General features: G+C 55.5%; 7 protein-coding genes across 7 annotated transcripts in view; 5 read left to right on the forward strand and 2 right to left on the reverse strand.

Annotated features, from left to right (window-relative positions):
- Positions 1–3,181: 3,181 nt before the first annotated feature.
- GMORB2_7552 (uncharacterized protein) lies at positions 3,182–3,589 on the forward strand (the record flags this gene model as incomplete). The annotated part of the gene is made up of 1 exon (XM_035469517.1): positions 3,182–3,589. One exon carries the CDS (start codon positions 3,182–3,184, stop codon positions 3,587–3,589), a length of 408 nt encoding a protein of 135 aa, XP_035320611.1.
- Positions 3,590–4,530: 941 nt separating this feature from the next.
- GMORB2_7553 (large subunit ribosomal protein L24) lies at positions 4,531–5,778 on the forward strand (the record flags this gene model as incomplete). Its single annotated transcript, XM_035469518.1, has 2 exons — positions 4,531–4,989; positions 5,116–5,778. 2 exons carry the CDS (start codon positions 4,531–4,533, stop codon positions 5,776–5,778), a joined length of 1,122 nt encoding a protein of 373 aa, XP_035320612.1.
- Positions 5,779–6,462: 684 nt separating this feature from the next.
- GMORB2_7554 (urease accessory protein) lies at positions 6,463–7,479 on the forward strand (the record flags this gene model as incomplete). The annotated part of the gene is made up of 2 exons (XM_035469519.1): positions 6,463–6,647; positions 6,837–7,479. 2 exons carry the CDS (start codon positions 6,463–6,465, stop codon positions 7,477–7,479), a joined length of 828 nt encoding a protein of 275 aa, XP_035320613.1.
- A 231-nt stretch (positions 7,480–7,710) lies between these two features.
- On the reverse strand, positions 7,711–10,279 carry GMORB2_7555 (pre-rRNA-processing protein TSR1; the record flags this gene model as incomplete). The annotated part of the gene is made up of 2 exons (XM_035469520.1): positions 7,711–10,097; positions 10,174–10,279. The coding sequence occupies 2 exons, from the start codon at positions 10,277–10,279 to the stop codon at positions 7,711–7,713; spliced, it is 2,493 nt and encodes an 830-aa protein (XP_035320614.1).
- A 489-nt stretch (positions 10,280–10,768) lies between these two features.
- Positions 10,769–12,562, forward strand: GMORB2_7556 (U3 small nucleolar RNA-associated protein 7; the record flags this gene model as incomplete). The annotated part of the gene is made up of 2 exons (XM_035469521.1): positions 10,769–11,452; positions 11,591–12,562. The coding sequence occupies 2 exons, from the start codon at positions 10,769–10,771 to the stop codon at positions 12,560–12,562; spliced, it is 1,656 nt and encodes a 551-aa protein (XP_035320615.1).
- On the reverse strand, positions 11,899–13,866 carry GMORB2_7557 (peptidyl-tRNA hydrolase, PTH2 family; the record flags this gene model as incomplete). Its single annotated transcript, XM_035469522.1, is given in 4 exon segments — positions 11,899–12,036; positions 12,041–12,530; positions 12,977–13,209; positions 13,702–13,866. Coding segments are annotated over 4 exon segments (1,026 nt in total).
- A 609-nt stretch (positions 13,867–14,475) lies between these two features.
- Positions 14,476–14,738, forward strand: part of GMORB2_7558 (nicotinamide/nicotinate riboside kinase) — a gene marked incomplete at both ends in the record, with an annotated part of 1,081 nt that continues 818 nt past the window's right edge. Inside the window, one exon of the mRNA XM_035469523.1 lies at positions 14,476–14,612. Coding sequence (XP_035320617.1) covers positions 14,476–14,612 — 137 coding nt within the window. The remainder of the gene's footprint in view (positions 14,613–14,738) is intronic.

Consider the following 14,738-nt stretch of genomic DNA (forward strand, 5'->3'; position numbering starts at 1 on the left):
AAGGGTGACCTGACCAACCAGTAAGGACCTAGATTTTGACGGAGCATTGTCTCTAGGTACCGGTTACATATTGGGGGAGGGGTGCTATTACAGTGGAGGCTACGATTCACAGTGCCCTTGTATTCGCCGGGTGTGCCTAGGTCAGAGTACGGATTACAGTGTTTGTGTACTCGGGTACAGTGGAAGGAGTCCAGTGCTTCTGCTACCTAAACGGAACGGGACGACAAGAGAAAAGAAAAGAAAGAAGAAAACGAGAGCCCAGCGCCATCGCAGGTACCTAGTCCCAGCTCATACAATCTCACCAGCCAGCCAGTAGGCATTGACCGGGGGAGAGGGATGGAGAGCGGTGCGCGACCGATTCAAAAGGGGAGGGGGAGAGAGTGAGGAGAGTGAGAACGAGAGTCACACAACAACCACTGACAACAAAACAGCGGAGGCCACCGTCAGAGAAAGCATGGGAGGAGAAGGGCAGGCCGGGCCCAGCTGAGCTGAGGGGCGGCGGCCGTCCGGTTGTTGCTGGGCATGAGAGGAAAAATATGCTGGGGGGTCGTACCGGCCACGCTGTAGGACTGCCTGCTAGGTACCGGCCAGCGTGACGGGTATTGCTATTGCAGCCAAACACGGAGCGTGCTGCTCTAGTAATGATCTGTACTTACTACAGTACTGACGCACCGCTACTCGTTGCAGTATTACAGGGCCCTGCAATCAGTCACCGCAACGACGTCGCGTCCTCTCCATCGCCCTCTCCACCCAGTGACGTGCCGCTTGCTACCGGTGGGCCTGGACACAGGGACCCGTCAGGACTCAGGGTGTTACGAGTACGGATTACAATGTCATCGATATGATCTCCCGGACAATACCACTACAACTGTACCTGTAGTAATGATAGTCAACCAACCAACCAATCGATCCATCAGTGTTGCTCTGCTACCTGTGCTGGCAGCTGTCCCTCCATCCGTCTCCTCTCCCCGTCGCAAACGTGATGAAACGATGGCCGTTTGCTACCCGTGCTGCCGTTGCTGCTGCTTACTGGTGCACTATCCGTCTGTGCCTGATAAACAGGTTAGAAAAAAAAAGGAAGGAACGGTGTGGTCATGGGGTTGGGGGGTGGTGGTGGTGGTGGCGGTGGTGATGATGACATTACATGTAGGAAATGAAAGTGCACAATCGTTATCAATGTCGAGTACATAATACATGTACACCACTCCATACATCATCCTCAATGCTGTTCACGTCGCCGGGTGATACTCGTACTCGCATGTACTGACCTCGCAGCCGAGTGTTAACAGCAGGTACGAATGACACAGGGTTGGACTTCGGGTAGCACTCTGGGTAGCAGAGCCGGTATCCGTACATACAAAGTATACGTGCCCCGGGGGTGTTGGTCTCTCTGTCGCCCCAACCACTCATGTACCTGCAGATTGGTCCGTGGATTAACTCCGTATTATCTCTCTCCCTCCCTCCCTCCCTCTCTCTCCCGAGTCTCTGGCCTAGTCCCTCTTTCTCTCGTCGAAGGGGGCCCTTGTATGGATTGTCGGTACTCCGTACCGCCTACGGATACAGACAGGTACAGGCGAGTGCACTGCTACAGCGCTACTAGAGGCACCAGCCAGCTGCCGAGCCTGCCCCGTGCCCATTATTATTATTATCGCTCCGTACTCCGTGATACTCTCTGCCACTACGGCCTACTAGTGCCCCCAGGTACTTCCATGCTACTCTTGCTCGTGCTTGTTTGTTGGTCCAGGTCCCTGCACATTTGCTCTGCTCGTATGGCTGCCTGAGTACTCCGTACATACAGGTAATAGATATAATACTGCATGGAGATGGACGCGCATACGACCTATGAACTGTTCGTATCAGTGCTGACAGCACACTCTGGACGGGCAGAGTCCCCCTACCTCCCCGGGGCCGTCTGTACGGGGTACATATCTCTGGTACATCATGCGTTACTCGTAATAATACCGTAGCAATACTACTCCGTGCTACACTGTACGACTACGTACACGCAACTCTCCCAAGTAACAGCGTGCTTTGAGACTCGACTAGCAGACGATACCGAGTCCTACAGGTAATTCGTAATTCAAGCTGAAATGTGACAGTACTCGTCAACAGGCATCATTTAATACCAGTCCTACGGCACGGATTACTTGACTGGTAGTCTCGACTTGCAGTCTCGATACGGAGTACAGATTACACCCTGTATAATATATTACCCGTGACTACTCCCGTCCTTCACCGCGCCTTGATACCAGTAAGAGATGAGTAGCAATGGTCAGGTCAACAACTACCAGCATTTCCATCACTGCGAGACGTGCGACCTACCCAGACAGGTTGTCTCACTGCGCCACAGAGACCTGATGGATCCTGTTTTTTTTTTTTTTTTTTTTTTTTTTTTTTTTTTTTTTTGCCTCTTCGCCTTCTTCCAACTGGGAGGATGGCTGGGCTGGCCCCAGATTTCAAACAGCCGACGCGCCACCGCCCATCAGCCTCTCTGTTATGGGCTGAGCCTCCTTTTGATGTTTACCGGTTCTGGCTACCAGCTTTCCATCTCGTACTATCACTGCTATTACCATATGTACTCGTCGTAATACTACTAGTAATAATACCAGCTCTGCTACCAGCCGTTATCGTACTAGCGGGCTGGACCTTGTATCTACCTCTACCTCTCTCTCTCTCTCTCGATCAGACGGTGGCGTGACCTCATCTGTAGACAAAAACAAGAACAAATAAGAAGGAAAAGCTTGCCTTGGCCATTTGCGTCCAATCTTCATCTATTTTTGATACGAATGGTGTTAATATTGGTTGTCTTTTCTTGGACGACACTATCACCCCGACCCCTAGTCCAATCGCCTTGTTCCTAGAGCAGGCTGAAGAAGCACCGCAGACGAGTGAGACCAACAGAGAAGAAAGGAGATTTTGACCGTGTTGCCGCGTGTTTCAGCTTTTCCAACCTTCGCCCGCTTGCTCTGATCGACGCTCGATATGGAAAGAAGACGTAGTCCAACTAAACTATGCATTATTCTCCAATCCGACGACAAATTTCGAAAACGCTCAATAGAGGATACAGAAGTCCGCCTCTGCGCCGTGATAAGAAGGCGTGGATTTTGGAGCACGTGACTTCCTAAAATGTAGTTCTACTCCATTGTGCCTCCTCCTTCCACCCTTGCAAAGCTCACTCTAGATGTCATCGTACTTCATGTGCTGGCACATCCTCCCAAAGATCTTGTCCGCGCTGGCCCGCCCCACCGAAGCTCTGTCAGTCTCGGGAACCTGGGTAGTCCTCGGCCTGCGTACGGCGTCAATCTTCCAAAGGACGGCTGGGCACATCCTCAGATCGGACGTCCGGCTGCGCGAGGAGTCTGAGGGCCTCTGCATCTTCGACAGCCATGTCGGCACCCTATCTAGTGCTGGGTGCCATTGTGTGCACCGTGTCGCTGGTGAGGATTGCGCGTTCCAAGCCCCAGGTTCGATGCGGACTTATATACTACATTGCCCAGGTCTTCAGTTGCTTGGCAACGCTGCAGAAAGACCATGCCAGTGCCATGCCAGTTGTCCGCAGAGACGTCTCCGTGCGTGCCTCTATAGTTGACATATTCGAAGCTACATGGTCATCCGTAAGCTCACCGGATCAGCTTCTTCAAGCCTCTGCCAAACTCGTCGTACACGCCCAGTGCACCCTCCTTGGATGCATCGGCATGTCACGAGTACTTGCGTGGGAACGTTGCCAATCGAACCTGCGCGCTGGTTAATGGAAAACCCTTGGATTGAAGGTCCGGGTTGAAGTCTGCATGTGATATACAGGCTCTCCACCGGCCATACTTCACTTCCAATGCGGAAGGACTAGTATTTAGAGAGCGAGGCATGGCAGCACCAGGGCCTGGCCTCTCTACTCGTGCTCGTACATCAATGCTGACCTCGACCTTCTCCTCCTCCCGCCGCCCGGCAGGATGATTGTGTACCGTCACTGATCGGCCGTAAATTCGAGCAATACCGCCTAAGATTGATGGCTTGTCTCGAAGAACTACTTTATACCCAATCATGTTTCCTACCACCCCTATTGCTTCTCGTCTTGGCCTTCCAACACGCGAGATGGATAGTGTCATCACCGGGACAGTACAGTATAAACACACAGTACATGTTCCAATTTCGCACATGCGACAACCCGTACCGACGAGAATTTCGGCCTCGATTAAGCGTTCTCGAGAGATGAAGCAACCGTCGTAGAAGAAGTCGCCCAATTGTACGGCACCACGACACGGCGCAGGCGCTCCTCCACCGGAATCCGACGTATTCCTCTTTCCCTGTTTCTCCCCCATCATGGAGAAACTTGTCAAGCGCACGGTTCAGGCCCAGCGCCAGGCCGGTAGGCGAGCCCACCAGTCCANGAGAATTTCGGCCTCGATTAAGCGTTCTCGAGAGATGAAGCAACCGTCGTAGAAGAAGTCGCCCAATTGTACGGCACCACGACACGGCGCAGGCGTCCCTCCCCCCAAATCCTCCAGATTCCTCTTTCCCTGTTTCTCCCCCATCATGGAGAAACTTGTCAAGCGCACGGTTCAGGCCCAGCGCCAGGCCGGTAGGCGAGCCCACCAGTCCATCCGACGACACCGCAACACGCAGCGCTGGGAGATGGTCCGCATGCTCAAGTCGACAAACAACGAGATCAGGCAGAACCTGAGCGACGCGCGCAAGGCCCGGTATGAGGACTGGGTCATGGGACCGCTCGCCCCCAAGCGCGACCTCGGCTACAACGTCTACGGCACCATCACCGAGCCTACGCGCCTGACCCACGAGAGCGGAAGCGGCGTCCACAGCATCAGGCCGCACGTGGTGGCTAAGCGGTGCGAGTGGGCCGGTAGCCCTCACCAGCTCAACTTGGCCGTCGGTGACCGCATCGTCATCCTCGAGGGCAGGGACAGGGGAAAGCTGGACCGGATCGAGAGCATCAACTCGGAGCTCGGTACCGTTACCCTGATGGAGAACAACAAGGTGAGAGCAGAAAAGTTTTTTTATACTCATTACTCGTCTCCCAAAAGAGCAAGAATGAACATTCGGCAAGATAGAGAGAAGAAGAAGAAGAAGGTCTGCGTTTAACTGACTTGTTCCTAAATCCAGGGCCTTCACAAAACCCCCATAGGAGACAGGGAGCAGCTCACGGCCCTGCCCATGTCGATCGGCGCCATCCGCCTCGTGTACCCCCTCCCGGACCCGGCGACCGGCACGACCAAGGACACCATCATCCACCAGCTCAAGGCCACGCCGCCCAACATGCAGTCGGAGAACATGACGCTGGACAGGTGGGAGCACGGCAACAAGTGGGACCGCGTGGTGCCCGGCATCAACGTCGTGATACCCTGGCCGGAGGTCAAGGTGCCCCAGTTCGTCACGCACGACGTCGACACGGCCCGCGACCAGGTCGAGGACCGCTCCTTCTACTACAACCTCCTCTCGCCGCCCATGCCGCCCCAGGCCCTCGACGAGCTCCGCAACAAGTACTCCAAGTTCCGCACCCGCCACGAGGGCTGGTACGTCGCCAAGAAGGAGGAGGAGGCCGCTGCCAAGAAGGGTCGCCACAACCTGCTCCTCGCCATGCGCACACCCGGCGAGGAATTGGGCATCAAGAGGCGCGAGGCCAAGGCCGCCCGCGGTGAGCCCGAGCTCTCCGACGACATGCTCCTCAAGCTCGGCGAGATCATAGCCCAGTCCAAGGCCGCTTCGCTCGAGGATGCTGGTGTTGCCCAGGTTGCCGGCGAGGGAGATGAGACGGAGTCGCGGTAGAGAAGAAGGGCAGAAACTCTGGATGCGAGAGAGATATGCCATGTATACGTATATTAACAAAGACCGGGGGGGCTATCGATGTAACACTAGTAGAAAAGATGTAGGCTTTTTTCTCCTGTTCAACTCTTGTTTGTTTAAATCGCCATATGCACGTGCCTACTGCATGTGACTATCAAGGCTATCGTCTCGTCTCTCTCTCTCTCATTATCTGCTACCATCAACTCCCCCTGTCAGTGCTTGTCATCCCTTATGCTAGTGGTATACATGTGGCTTTCCCAACAAGAACCTCCATCTACAATCAAATAGCAAATAGCCTACGGCGTCCGTCGATGATATGAGAATGTGAACGAGCAGATGAGATTATACAGTATACACGGAGTCAATGGTGGAGGGCAATTTCTAATATAGGATTAGTACAAGGGAAAAGAGAGGAAAAAGCAAAAAAAAAAATTTAAAAATTTAACAATAAAAACAGCTCATCCGACGAGCTGTGGCTAGCTCGATCCAAGATTAATATACCCTCAAAAAAAAAAAACACTACCCCTCCCCCGCACTTACAAGCCGCCGACTTATGTCACGCCAAACATAGAAAAGCTTTCCTTTCCTTTCCTTTCCTTTCTTACACATCCCCTTAATCGCTTCTCCCTCACCAAAGGAAAAGAAGCAGAAGAAGAAAAGGAAAACATGTCACACTCCCACTCCCACGAAGATGCGGGTCACACCCACTCCCACGACGGCGGCTTCAACGCCCAAGAGCACGGCCACTCTCACGAAATCCTCGACGGACCAGGCAGCTATCTAGGCCGAGAGATGCCCATCATCGAGGGACGAGACTGGACTGACCGAGCCTTTACCATTGGAATAGGAGGGTACGATGCATCTTAACCCCCCCCCCTCTTCTCCCTTAACAAAGAAGCACATCCCAAACCCCCTCCCCCTCCCCCTTACTTTCATCAGGGGGACGAAGAGACTCGAAAGAAAGAAAGTGGAAGAGGGAGAAGAAGGAGAAGAAGAAGAAAAGCTCACAGAAGACAAAAATCGGGATAATACCACCCTAGACCCGTCGGATCCGGAAAGACAGCGCTGATGCTGTCCCTCTGCCTCGCCCTACGTGAGAGATTCTCCCTCGCCGCCGTGACCAACGACATCTTCACCCGTGAGGACGCCGAGTTCCTGACGCGCCACTCCGCCCTACCCCCCCAGCGGATCCGGGCCATCGAGACGGGCGGCTGCCCCCACGCCGCCGTGCGGGAGGACATATCCGCCAACCTCGCCGCCCTCGAGGACCTCCACCGCGACTTCTCCACCGACCTACTCCTCATCGAGTCCGGGGGGGACAACCTCGCCGCCAACTACAGCCGGGAGCTGGCCGACTTCATCATCTACGTCATCGACGTCAGCGGCGGGGACAAGATCCCCCGCAAGGGAGGGCCCGGCATCACCCAGAGCGACCTCCTCGTCGTCAACAAGACCGACCTGGCCGACATCGTCGGTGCCGACCTGTCCGTCATGGAGAGGGACGCTCGGAAGATGAGGGAGGGCGGTCCCACCGTCTTCGCCCAGGTCAAGAAGGGCGTCGGCGTCGATCACATCGTCAACCTCATCGTCAGTGCGTGGAAGGCTAGCGGCGCTGAGGAGGAGCGCAAGGCGAGGGGTGGTCCCCGTCCTACTGATGGCCTCGAGGGCCTCGTCGCCAAATAGACGACTTCCTAGCGCGTTGCGTACGAATTTGAAAGTAAATCATCATGACTTTTTTTTTTTTTTGTCTTCTAATAACTCGTATAGAGAAAGGTTAATTGGCGTAAATGAAAATGAAAAGGATAGTAAATCAAAGAAACAACACCCCCCCCCCCAAAAAAAAAAAGAGAGAGACTCGTGGTAATAACGGCGTTGAATCATTCATCTTCACTTCTGGCCCCTTCTTTTCGTCCTTTAGCTCATGTCCACGTCTCCCTCGTCGTTCTGCTGCTGCTGCTGCTGCTGCTGCTGCTGCGCTGACAACACTAGTAGAGGCTCCCGAATCGGCACTGCCTCGCGCGGCCACACCCTCTTATACAGACTCACTCCTACGGCATCCTGCGGGTTGATGTGCCCGTCAAACGTCGCCTTGAAGTAGCCGTGCGTACCCAGGGGCTCCTTGATGTATCCGCTGCGGCCCCTCTTGGTCCAGAGCGGCAGGGCCTTGAACCACTCCACGTCGTCGCGGCTGAAGAACATGTATCGCACCGTGACGATCCTCTTGTGAATGTGGTACGGGTGGCCCGTGAGGATGACGCGCTTGGCCACGACCCTGGAAGTCGAAGGCGGCAGGGCCGTTCCCGTCCCGACGAGCGTGAGACCGGTCGTGCTGGTCGGCCTCCCCCCCTCCCGGTTGGGGTTCGGGGGCACGGCCGAGGCCCTCTGGAAGAAGAGGACAGGGACGGATCCCCAGGTGACGGGGCCCACGAAGGTGGCAATGGCCGACTGACCAGGGTGGATGTACCGACAGAACTTGTGGACGTCGTTGGGCGTGGTTCCCGGGTGGGAGAGGATGGGGTTGACGACGAAGCGGCGGGGGCCGCACTGCACAATCAGCTCTTCTTTTGACTTGATGGACCGCGCGTGGTCCGCCGCGAGGTTGAACAGGTAGTTGACAGCCGTCTTCTTGTGCTCGTGGCGCAGGAGCGAGAAGAGTGTCACGGGGGCTGACGGTCTGTACTTCTTCTCCAGCTCCGGCGCCACGCCCTTGAGGTGGACATGAACCCTGGTGCCCGGGGCCACGCCTCCGACGAGGGCCTCACGCATCGACCGTGACCGCGACCCGGCATAGTCGGGGACCTGTAGCAGTCGCCTCCAGTCCTCTGGCTCGTGAGCCCGGTCCTCGTCCTCGTTCCACCTGCTTGTCCGCAGACTCTTGAGGCCACGGTAGCGCGCCAGCCTCTCACGTGCCGAGACGTTGGGGTGCAGCTCAATCTCATCGGGGAACTCCTTGTCGTCCTCGGCCTCATCCTTCTTGCGGCCGGCACGGAAGCTTGCCAGCTGCTGAGCATCCTCGTCCTCGTCAGGCTCCTCCATCATCTCGGACTGCGGATACTCGGAGGCTCCGGCCTCGGTGGGCTCGGGGCCGGCCTCGCCATCGACGCCATCCTCGGGGCCGGCCTCGTCATCAGACGCGTCGTTGTAGTTGGCGCCCATGTCGACATCCTCCAGGTCGGAGCCGGAGTCGGACACGTCGTCCAGGTACCAGGCAGACTGGTACTTGGATGTGCCCTTGGGGAGCCTCCGGACAGTCGACTTGCGTGCCTCCTCCTCGGGATCTGAGAAGTAGTGGTGATCATCCAGCAAGACGCCCTTCTTAGCGGATGCGGCTACCGACATGGCGTCATCGTTGCCGTCGTCCTCGTCATCCATGGCAACGTCGTGAGGGGCGAGCTCGTTCAGATCGTCCTTGTCGGCCGTGGGCTCATCCAGAGTCTTCTCGGTCTCCTCCTCAGCCGTCATCTCCACACCCTTCTTCCTGACCGTCTTAGGGAGGGGGGCCGAGACGATCTTCTCGATCTCGTACGTGCCCCAATCGCCCAGCTGAACGAGGCGGTCGGCCTTGAGGCCCCTTCCCCTGACAACACCGGTGACGACGGTGGTATCCGACGCGCCGTGGGCGAACTGGATGGAGTCGGCGAGCATCCAGCTCCTGTCCTCGCGCCACTTGATGCCCTTGGGCGTCGTGCTGCACAGCGATCGCATCATATTGGAGCACTCCTGCCTGTTGTCGAGGCTGTAGACCTTCTCCTGATCGGGGTGGAAGTGCGAGATGAAAGACTTGAGAGATCCCACGACTCCTGGCCTGTTCTTGGCGGGCTCAACCTTATCCAGACCCTGGACCATGGTGAACAAGGTCGACATGCCCTGGCCCTCGACGCTGCGCAGGATCAGCTCGCCCAGTTCGTCAACCTCGACCGAGGCTGAGAGGACGACGACGACGAAGTCGGCGGTGCGGCTGGCATCGAGACAGGCCGTAAGGTCACGCTCGAGGGGAACGTATTGTATCTTCTGCTTGAAACGGTCGACGGTCACTCGGTTGGTCGCGTCGTCGGGGTCGGTCTCGATGTCGACGCTGCCATTGAGAAGCTTGATGGCAGCCTTGGCGTCACCGTCGGCGCAGAGCGGGAGAACAGCGACGATCCTAGGGGCAGCGTCACGCCCGGTGAATATAGACGTATCCTTAAGATGCTCCTTGTGCTTAGATAGGCGGGCCTGCTTGGCCTGGTTGCGTCGGTCGAGTTTAGACATGACTTGTTGGTGGGGGGTCTTTCTCGTTCCGCGTTCGTTGGGTACTCGGCCTTTTCATGAGAACCCGTCAGCTTGAAAGTCTCAAAACCCGGAATGTAAAAGGAGAGAGAGAGAGAGAGAACAGACCTTTGGCCCTGTCTCTCAGCTCATGCTTTGTTGCAGCCTTGGCCTTGAAAGCCTTGTGGGAGACCTTGGTTGTCGGCCGGTGCGAGTGGGCCACAGCGGCAGGCATCTTGCCGTCACTGCCTGCTTTGAAGCGAAACGGTAGTGAAGCCAGGTTGTACGATGTATCGTGTGGTCTTCTGAGAAAGAGGTAGCCTTCTGTCTCCTATGATTTGTATGCAGTAGTAGTAGTAGTAGTAGTAGTAGTGATTTTAATTTTTTTTGTAGAGACTTGTGGTAACCAGCACACACATTTACACCATTTGAGAAGCCGGATGATGGATGGTGGGGTTGTTGTGGTTATCAGGAATTTTTTCGGTGCGGGAGAAACTTATCGATAATAGTGGATTCTTCCCTTGGGCTTATCCAGTCAGCCGATCCCGATAAGGTTCTTGGCGTCCAGAAATTTTGGCCAGACTGAAGCGCATTTTGGCAGATCGTGGTAAAGGTTTTTATTTTTTTTATTTTTTTATTTTTATTTTTATTTTTGGTTTCTTTGGTTTTTGGTTTACCCAAAACAAGACAACCCCCCCCCCCAACAACAACAACAAAAAGAAAAATGGAAGTTGACACAATTGACGAACCGATAACAAAGGTGCAGAGCACGGGTGCCGTCCCCGTCGAGACCCGCACCCAACTGGTCCCTCGCCATGAGCGCGAAAAGATTCGACGGCTAAAGGAGGCCAACAAGGCGTACGGGCGCGGCAAGAAGATCGATACCAAGAACATCAAGGACAAGAAGCTGCGGAGGAATCTCAAGAGCCTCGAATACAAGAACCAGAGCGCCGCGTTGAGGGCCAAGGATGCCGAGATCCTGCTCGAGAACACGGCCGGCTTCCTCGAACCCGAGACGGAGCTCGAGAGGACGTACAAGGTGCGGCAGGACGAGATTGTCAGCGATGTCGCCGTCGAGACAGCGCAGAAGCGGTTCGAGCTGAAGCTCGACTCCCTCGGCCCCTACCAATTCGACTACACCAGGAACGGGCGGGAGCTCCTCATGGGCGGACGCAAGGGTCACATCGCCACCATGGACTGGAGGGAAGGAAAGCTGGGTTGCGAGCTGCAGCTGGGCGAGACGGTCCGCGACGTCAAGTGGCTCCACAACAACCAGTACTTTGCCGTGGCGCAGAGCAAGTACGTCTTCATCTACGACAGGAACGGTGTTGAGCTGCACAGCCTGAGGAAGCACCAGGAGGTGACGCACATGGAATTTCTCCCCTACCACTTTCTGCTAGCGACACTTGTAAGTTCTCCCCGCCTCTGCGATTTCGGATCTCCTCTCTCTCTCTCTCTCTCTCTCTCTCTCTCTCTCTCCCTCCCTCCCCCTCTCTCTCTCTCTCTCCCCTTCCTCAATCTCTCGCTAACCCACTCTTCTCTCTAGGGCACCACCGGTATGCTCAAGTACCAAGATGTGTCGACCGGCGGCCTGGTGGCCGAGATCCCGACGCGACTGGGTCAGCCCGTATCGCTGGGCCAGAACCCGTACAACGCCATCCTGCACGTGGGCCACCAGAACGGAACGGTGACGCTGTGGTCGCCCAACTCTTCAGAGCCGCTGGTCAAGCTGCTGGCGCACCGCGGACCGGTGCGGTCGGTGGCCGTCGACCGCGAGGGACGGTACATGGTCTCGACGGGGCAGGACCAGCGCATGGCCGTCTGGGACATCCGCATGTTCCGGGAGGTCAGCAGCTACTTCACGCGGCAGCCGGCGCACTCGGTGGCCATCTCGGACCGGGGGCTGACGGCGGTCGGGTGGGGCACGCAGACGACCGTCTGGAAGGGCCTGTTCGACAAGAACAAGCCGGTGCAGGAGAAGGTGCAGAGTCCCTACATGGCGTGGGGCGGCGAGGGCCGTCGCGTGGAGCGCGTCAGGTGGTGCCCCTACGAGGACGTCCTGGGCATCGGGCACGACCAGGGCTTCTCCTCCATCATCGTCCCCGGCGCCGGCGAGGCCAACTTTGACGCCTTCGAGTCCAACCCCTTCGAGACGGCCAAGCAGCGCCAGGAGTCCGAGGTCAAGGGCCTGCTCAACAAGCTCCAGCCCGACATGATCGCCCTCGACCCCAACTTCGTCGGCAACCTCGACCTGCGCTCCGACCGGCAGCGCAAGGCCGAGCGCGACCTCGACGCCGCCGCCCCGGACGTGGCGGAGGACATCCGCAACAGGGCGCGCGGGAAGAACGGAGCGCTCAAGAAGTACCTGAGGAAGCAGAGGAAGAAGAACATCATCGACGAAAAGCGTCTCCGCGTCGACGAGATCTGGAAGGAGCAGCAGGACAAGAACAAGAAAATGAGGCAGGAGCGGCAGGACGATCTGGGGCCTGCCTTGTCGCGGTTTGCCAAGAAGGAGTGATTGGGATTTGTTCTCAACAAGGGAACGGGCAAAGAAAAAAAAAACAAAGGCAGTAAATTCATGGGAAATAAAATAAAATAAAAAATTTAATACAGAAGAATATACCCAAACCCACACAAGATGCATCTCCCAGGTAGTAGTAGTAGCAGTAGTAGCAGTAGTAGTTGAAGCTACAATTTTTTTTTTTTTTTTTTCATTCTTCTCATTGTCTTCCCTACTCTATATATATCCGATTTCTCTCCCCCCCTCCCAATTTTTATGATAACAGAACCCAATTGACACGCCGTCATTCCCATGAGAAACAGACACAAGAAGAAGAACTGGAAAACAACAAACTGGAAAACAACATATATAAAAAACACCGTGTCGCGAAAGTAAGAAGGTCAGGAAGAGAGGAAAAAGGAGGAGATCTACAGAAGTTTCAGATGCCCGGTAATCTTGTCGACAGCACTCTTGGGAGCCGGCCCGATGCCCAGGACCGTCATGCTCCCAGCCTCGATCTGGGTCCTGCCGGCGTCCTGGATGAATTCGGCCGTGAGCCCGGCGTTACGCGCCAGCCTCCGCAGCTCGAGCAGCTCGTCCTCGGACTTGATCTGCACGGCGATCTTTGCCTGGCCCTGCTTCTCCCACCGGGAGAGGATGGCACGCTGAGGTGAGCCGGCGGTGGCTCGGCTGAGGGTCTTGTAGCATGCCAGTGTGGCGTGGGAGCATTGAGCAGCGATTTTGCCTTGCGACATGCATGTCAGTTTGTTTGTTCCGTGTGTGAGAGAGAGAGGCAGACACAGAGAGAGGGAGGAAGGGCGAGAGACGGAGCGAGAGAGAGAAGGAGAGGGAGGGAGAGGGAGGGAGTGTGTGTGTGTGTGTGTGTGTGTGTGTGTGTAAAATCAATCGAGAAATCTTTTTTTTTTCCAAGATAAGAATAGAGACCCCATACCCTTCGTCATTCCTAGATCAGTCCTGACTACTAGGACGAGCTTGCACTCCTCGTCGGGATTGGCAAACGGGTTCTGCTGCTGACCCTGCTGTCGCTGCTGCTGCTGCTGCTGCTGAGCCCGGGCACTGAGACCCTGGTTCCGATCGGCCGCCGGTCCGTTGCTCCAGCTGGGTGCGTGATCCAAGGGGCCGTCCTCCTCGTCCACGTCGCTCTCCTCGCTCTCGATGGGGTCGTGAAGGTTACGGCGGCGCTCCTCCCGAAGAGAGGGGGAGATCAGATAGCCGCGGGTGGTCCAGATGCCGAAGATGAAGCCGCCGACAAATGTGGCCAGACTGGTGGTCACAATCATGCCCGATTGATCGCATTCCATTGCTGCTGAATCTTTCCTGTTCCTTTTTTTTCCTTCTTCTTCTTCCTTTCTTTCTGTCGTTCGTCGGAGGGGAAGGGAAAAGGGTGCGGTTGCGGGAGCGGCGGAGGGAGGGAGCGGAGTTTGGAAGGGTGGGAAACTCGTACTTTTCTGTGAGAGAAGAAGCTGATCTCTTTTTTTTTTATTTTTTTTATTTTTTTTTCCTTCTTCTCTGGCCCTTCCCAGTAGTACTTTTTTCTACGACAGGATACTGTGACGTATGCTACCTTGTGTACTAATATCAATACCTGGTATTACTTGATTTTTATTTTTTTGCGAAACAGCGCCAGGTTACATGTTGTGCATGGGTTATTATTCTCCAATTATCACGTTCAATTATATCCAGTATCATCATCATCTACGGACTACGTGAATTTCTCAGCCTTCATCTTCACTCTGACCCTCTTGTTTGATGTCGGTGGTGATTGGTAATGCTGGTAATCAATTCGCTGCACCGCAGTACTGCTACTGCTGCTGCTGCTGCTGCTGCTGCTGCCATCATTACTGCCTGTAGATAACTACAACCATCCCCAACACTCAACGCTCAGCAGCATCAATCACCCCTCATCAACCATGTCCGAGACTGCCCTCGTAGTAGCCATATCGGGCTGCTCCTCCAGCGGAAAGACGACGCTGGCCCGTCTACTCCGTGACATATTCCCATCTACATTCATCCTTCACCAAGATGACTTTTACAAACCTGAAAATGAGTACCATTCTTCCCTCCTCCCCCTCCTCCCCCTCCTCCTTTCCACCTTTATTCTCTCTTCCTCTCTCTCTCTCTTCCTCACCCTCTCTCTTCCTCACCCTCTCTTTCCCTCTCCCTCTCTCTCCCT

This window comes from Geosmithia morbida (assembly GCF_012550715.1).
Source record: "Geosmithia morbida isolate 1262 chromosome Unknown scaffold_9, whole genome shotgun sequence".
Classification (NCBI taxonomy): Eukaryota; Fungi; Ascomycota; class Sordariomycetes; order Hypocreales; family Bionectriaceae; genus Geosmithia; species Geosmithia morbida.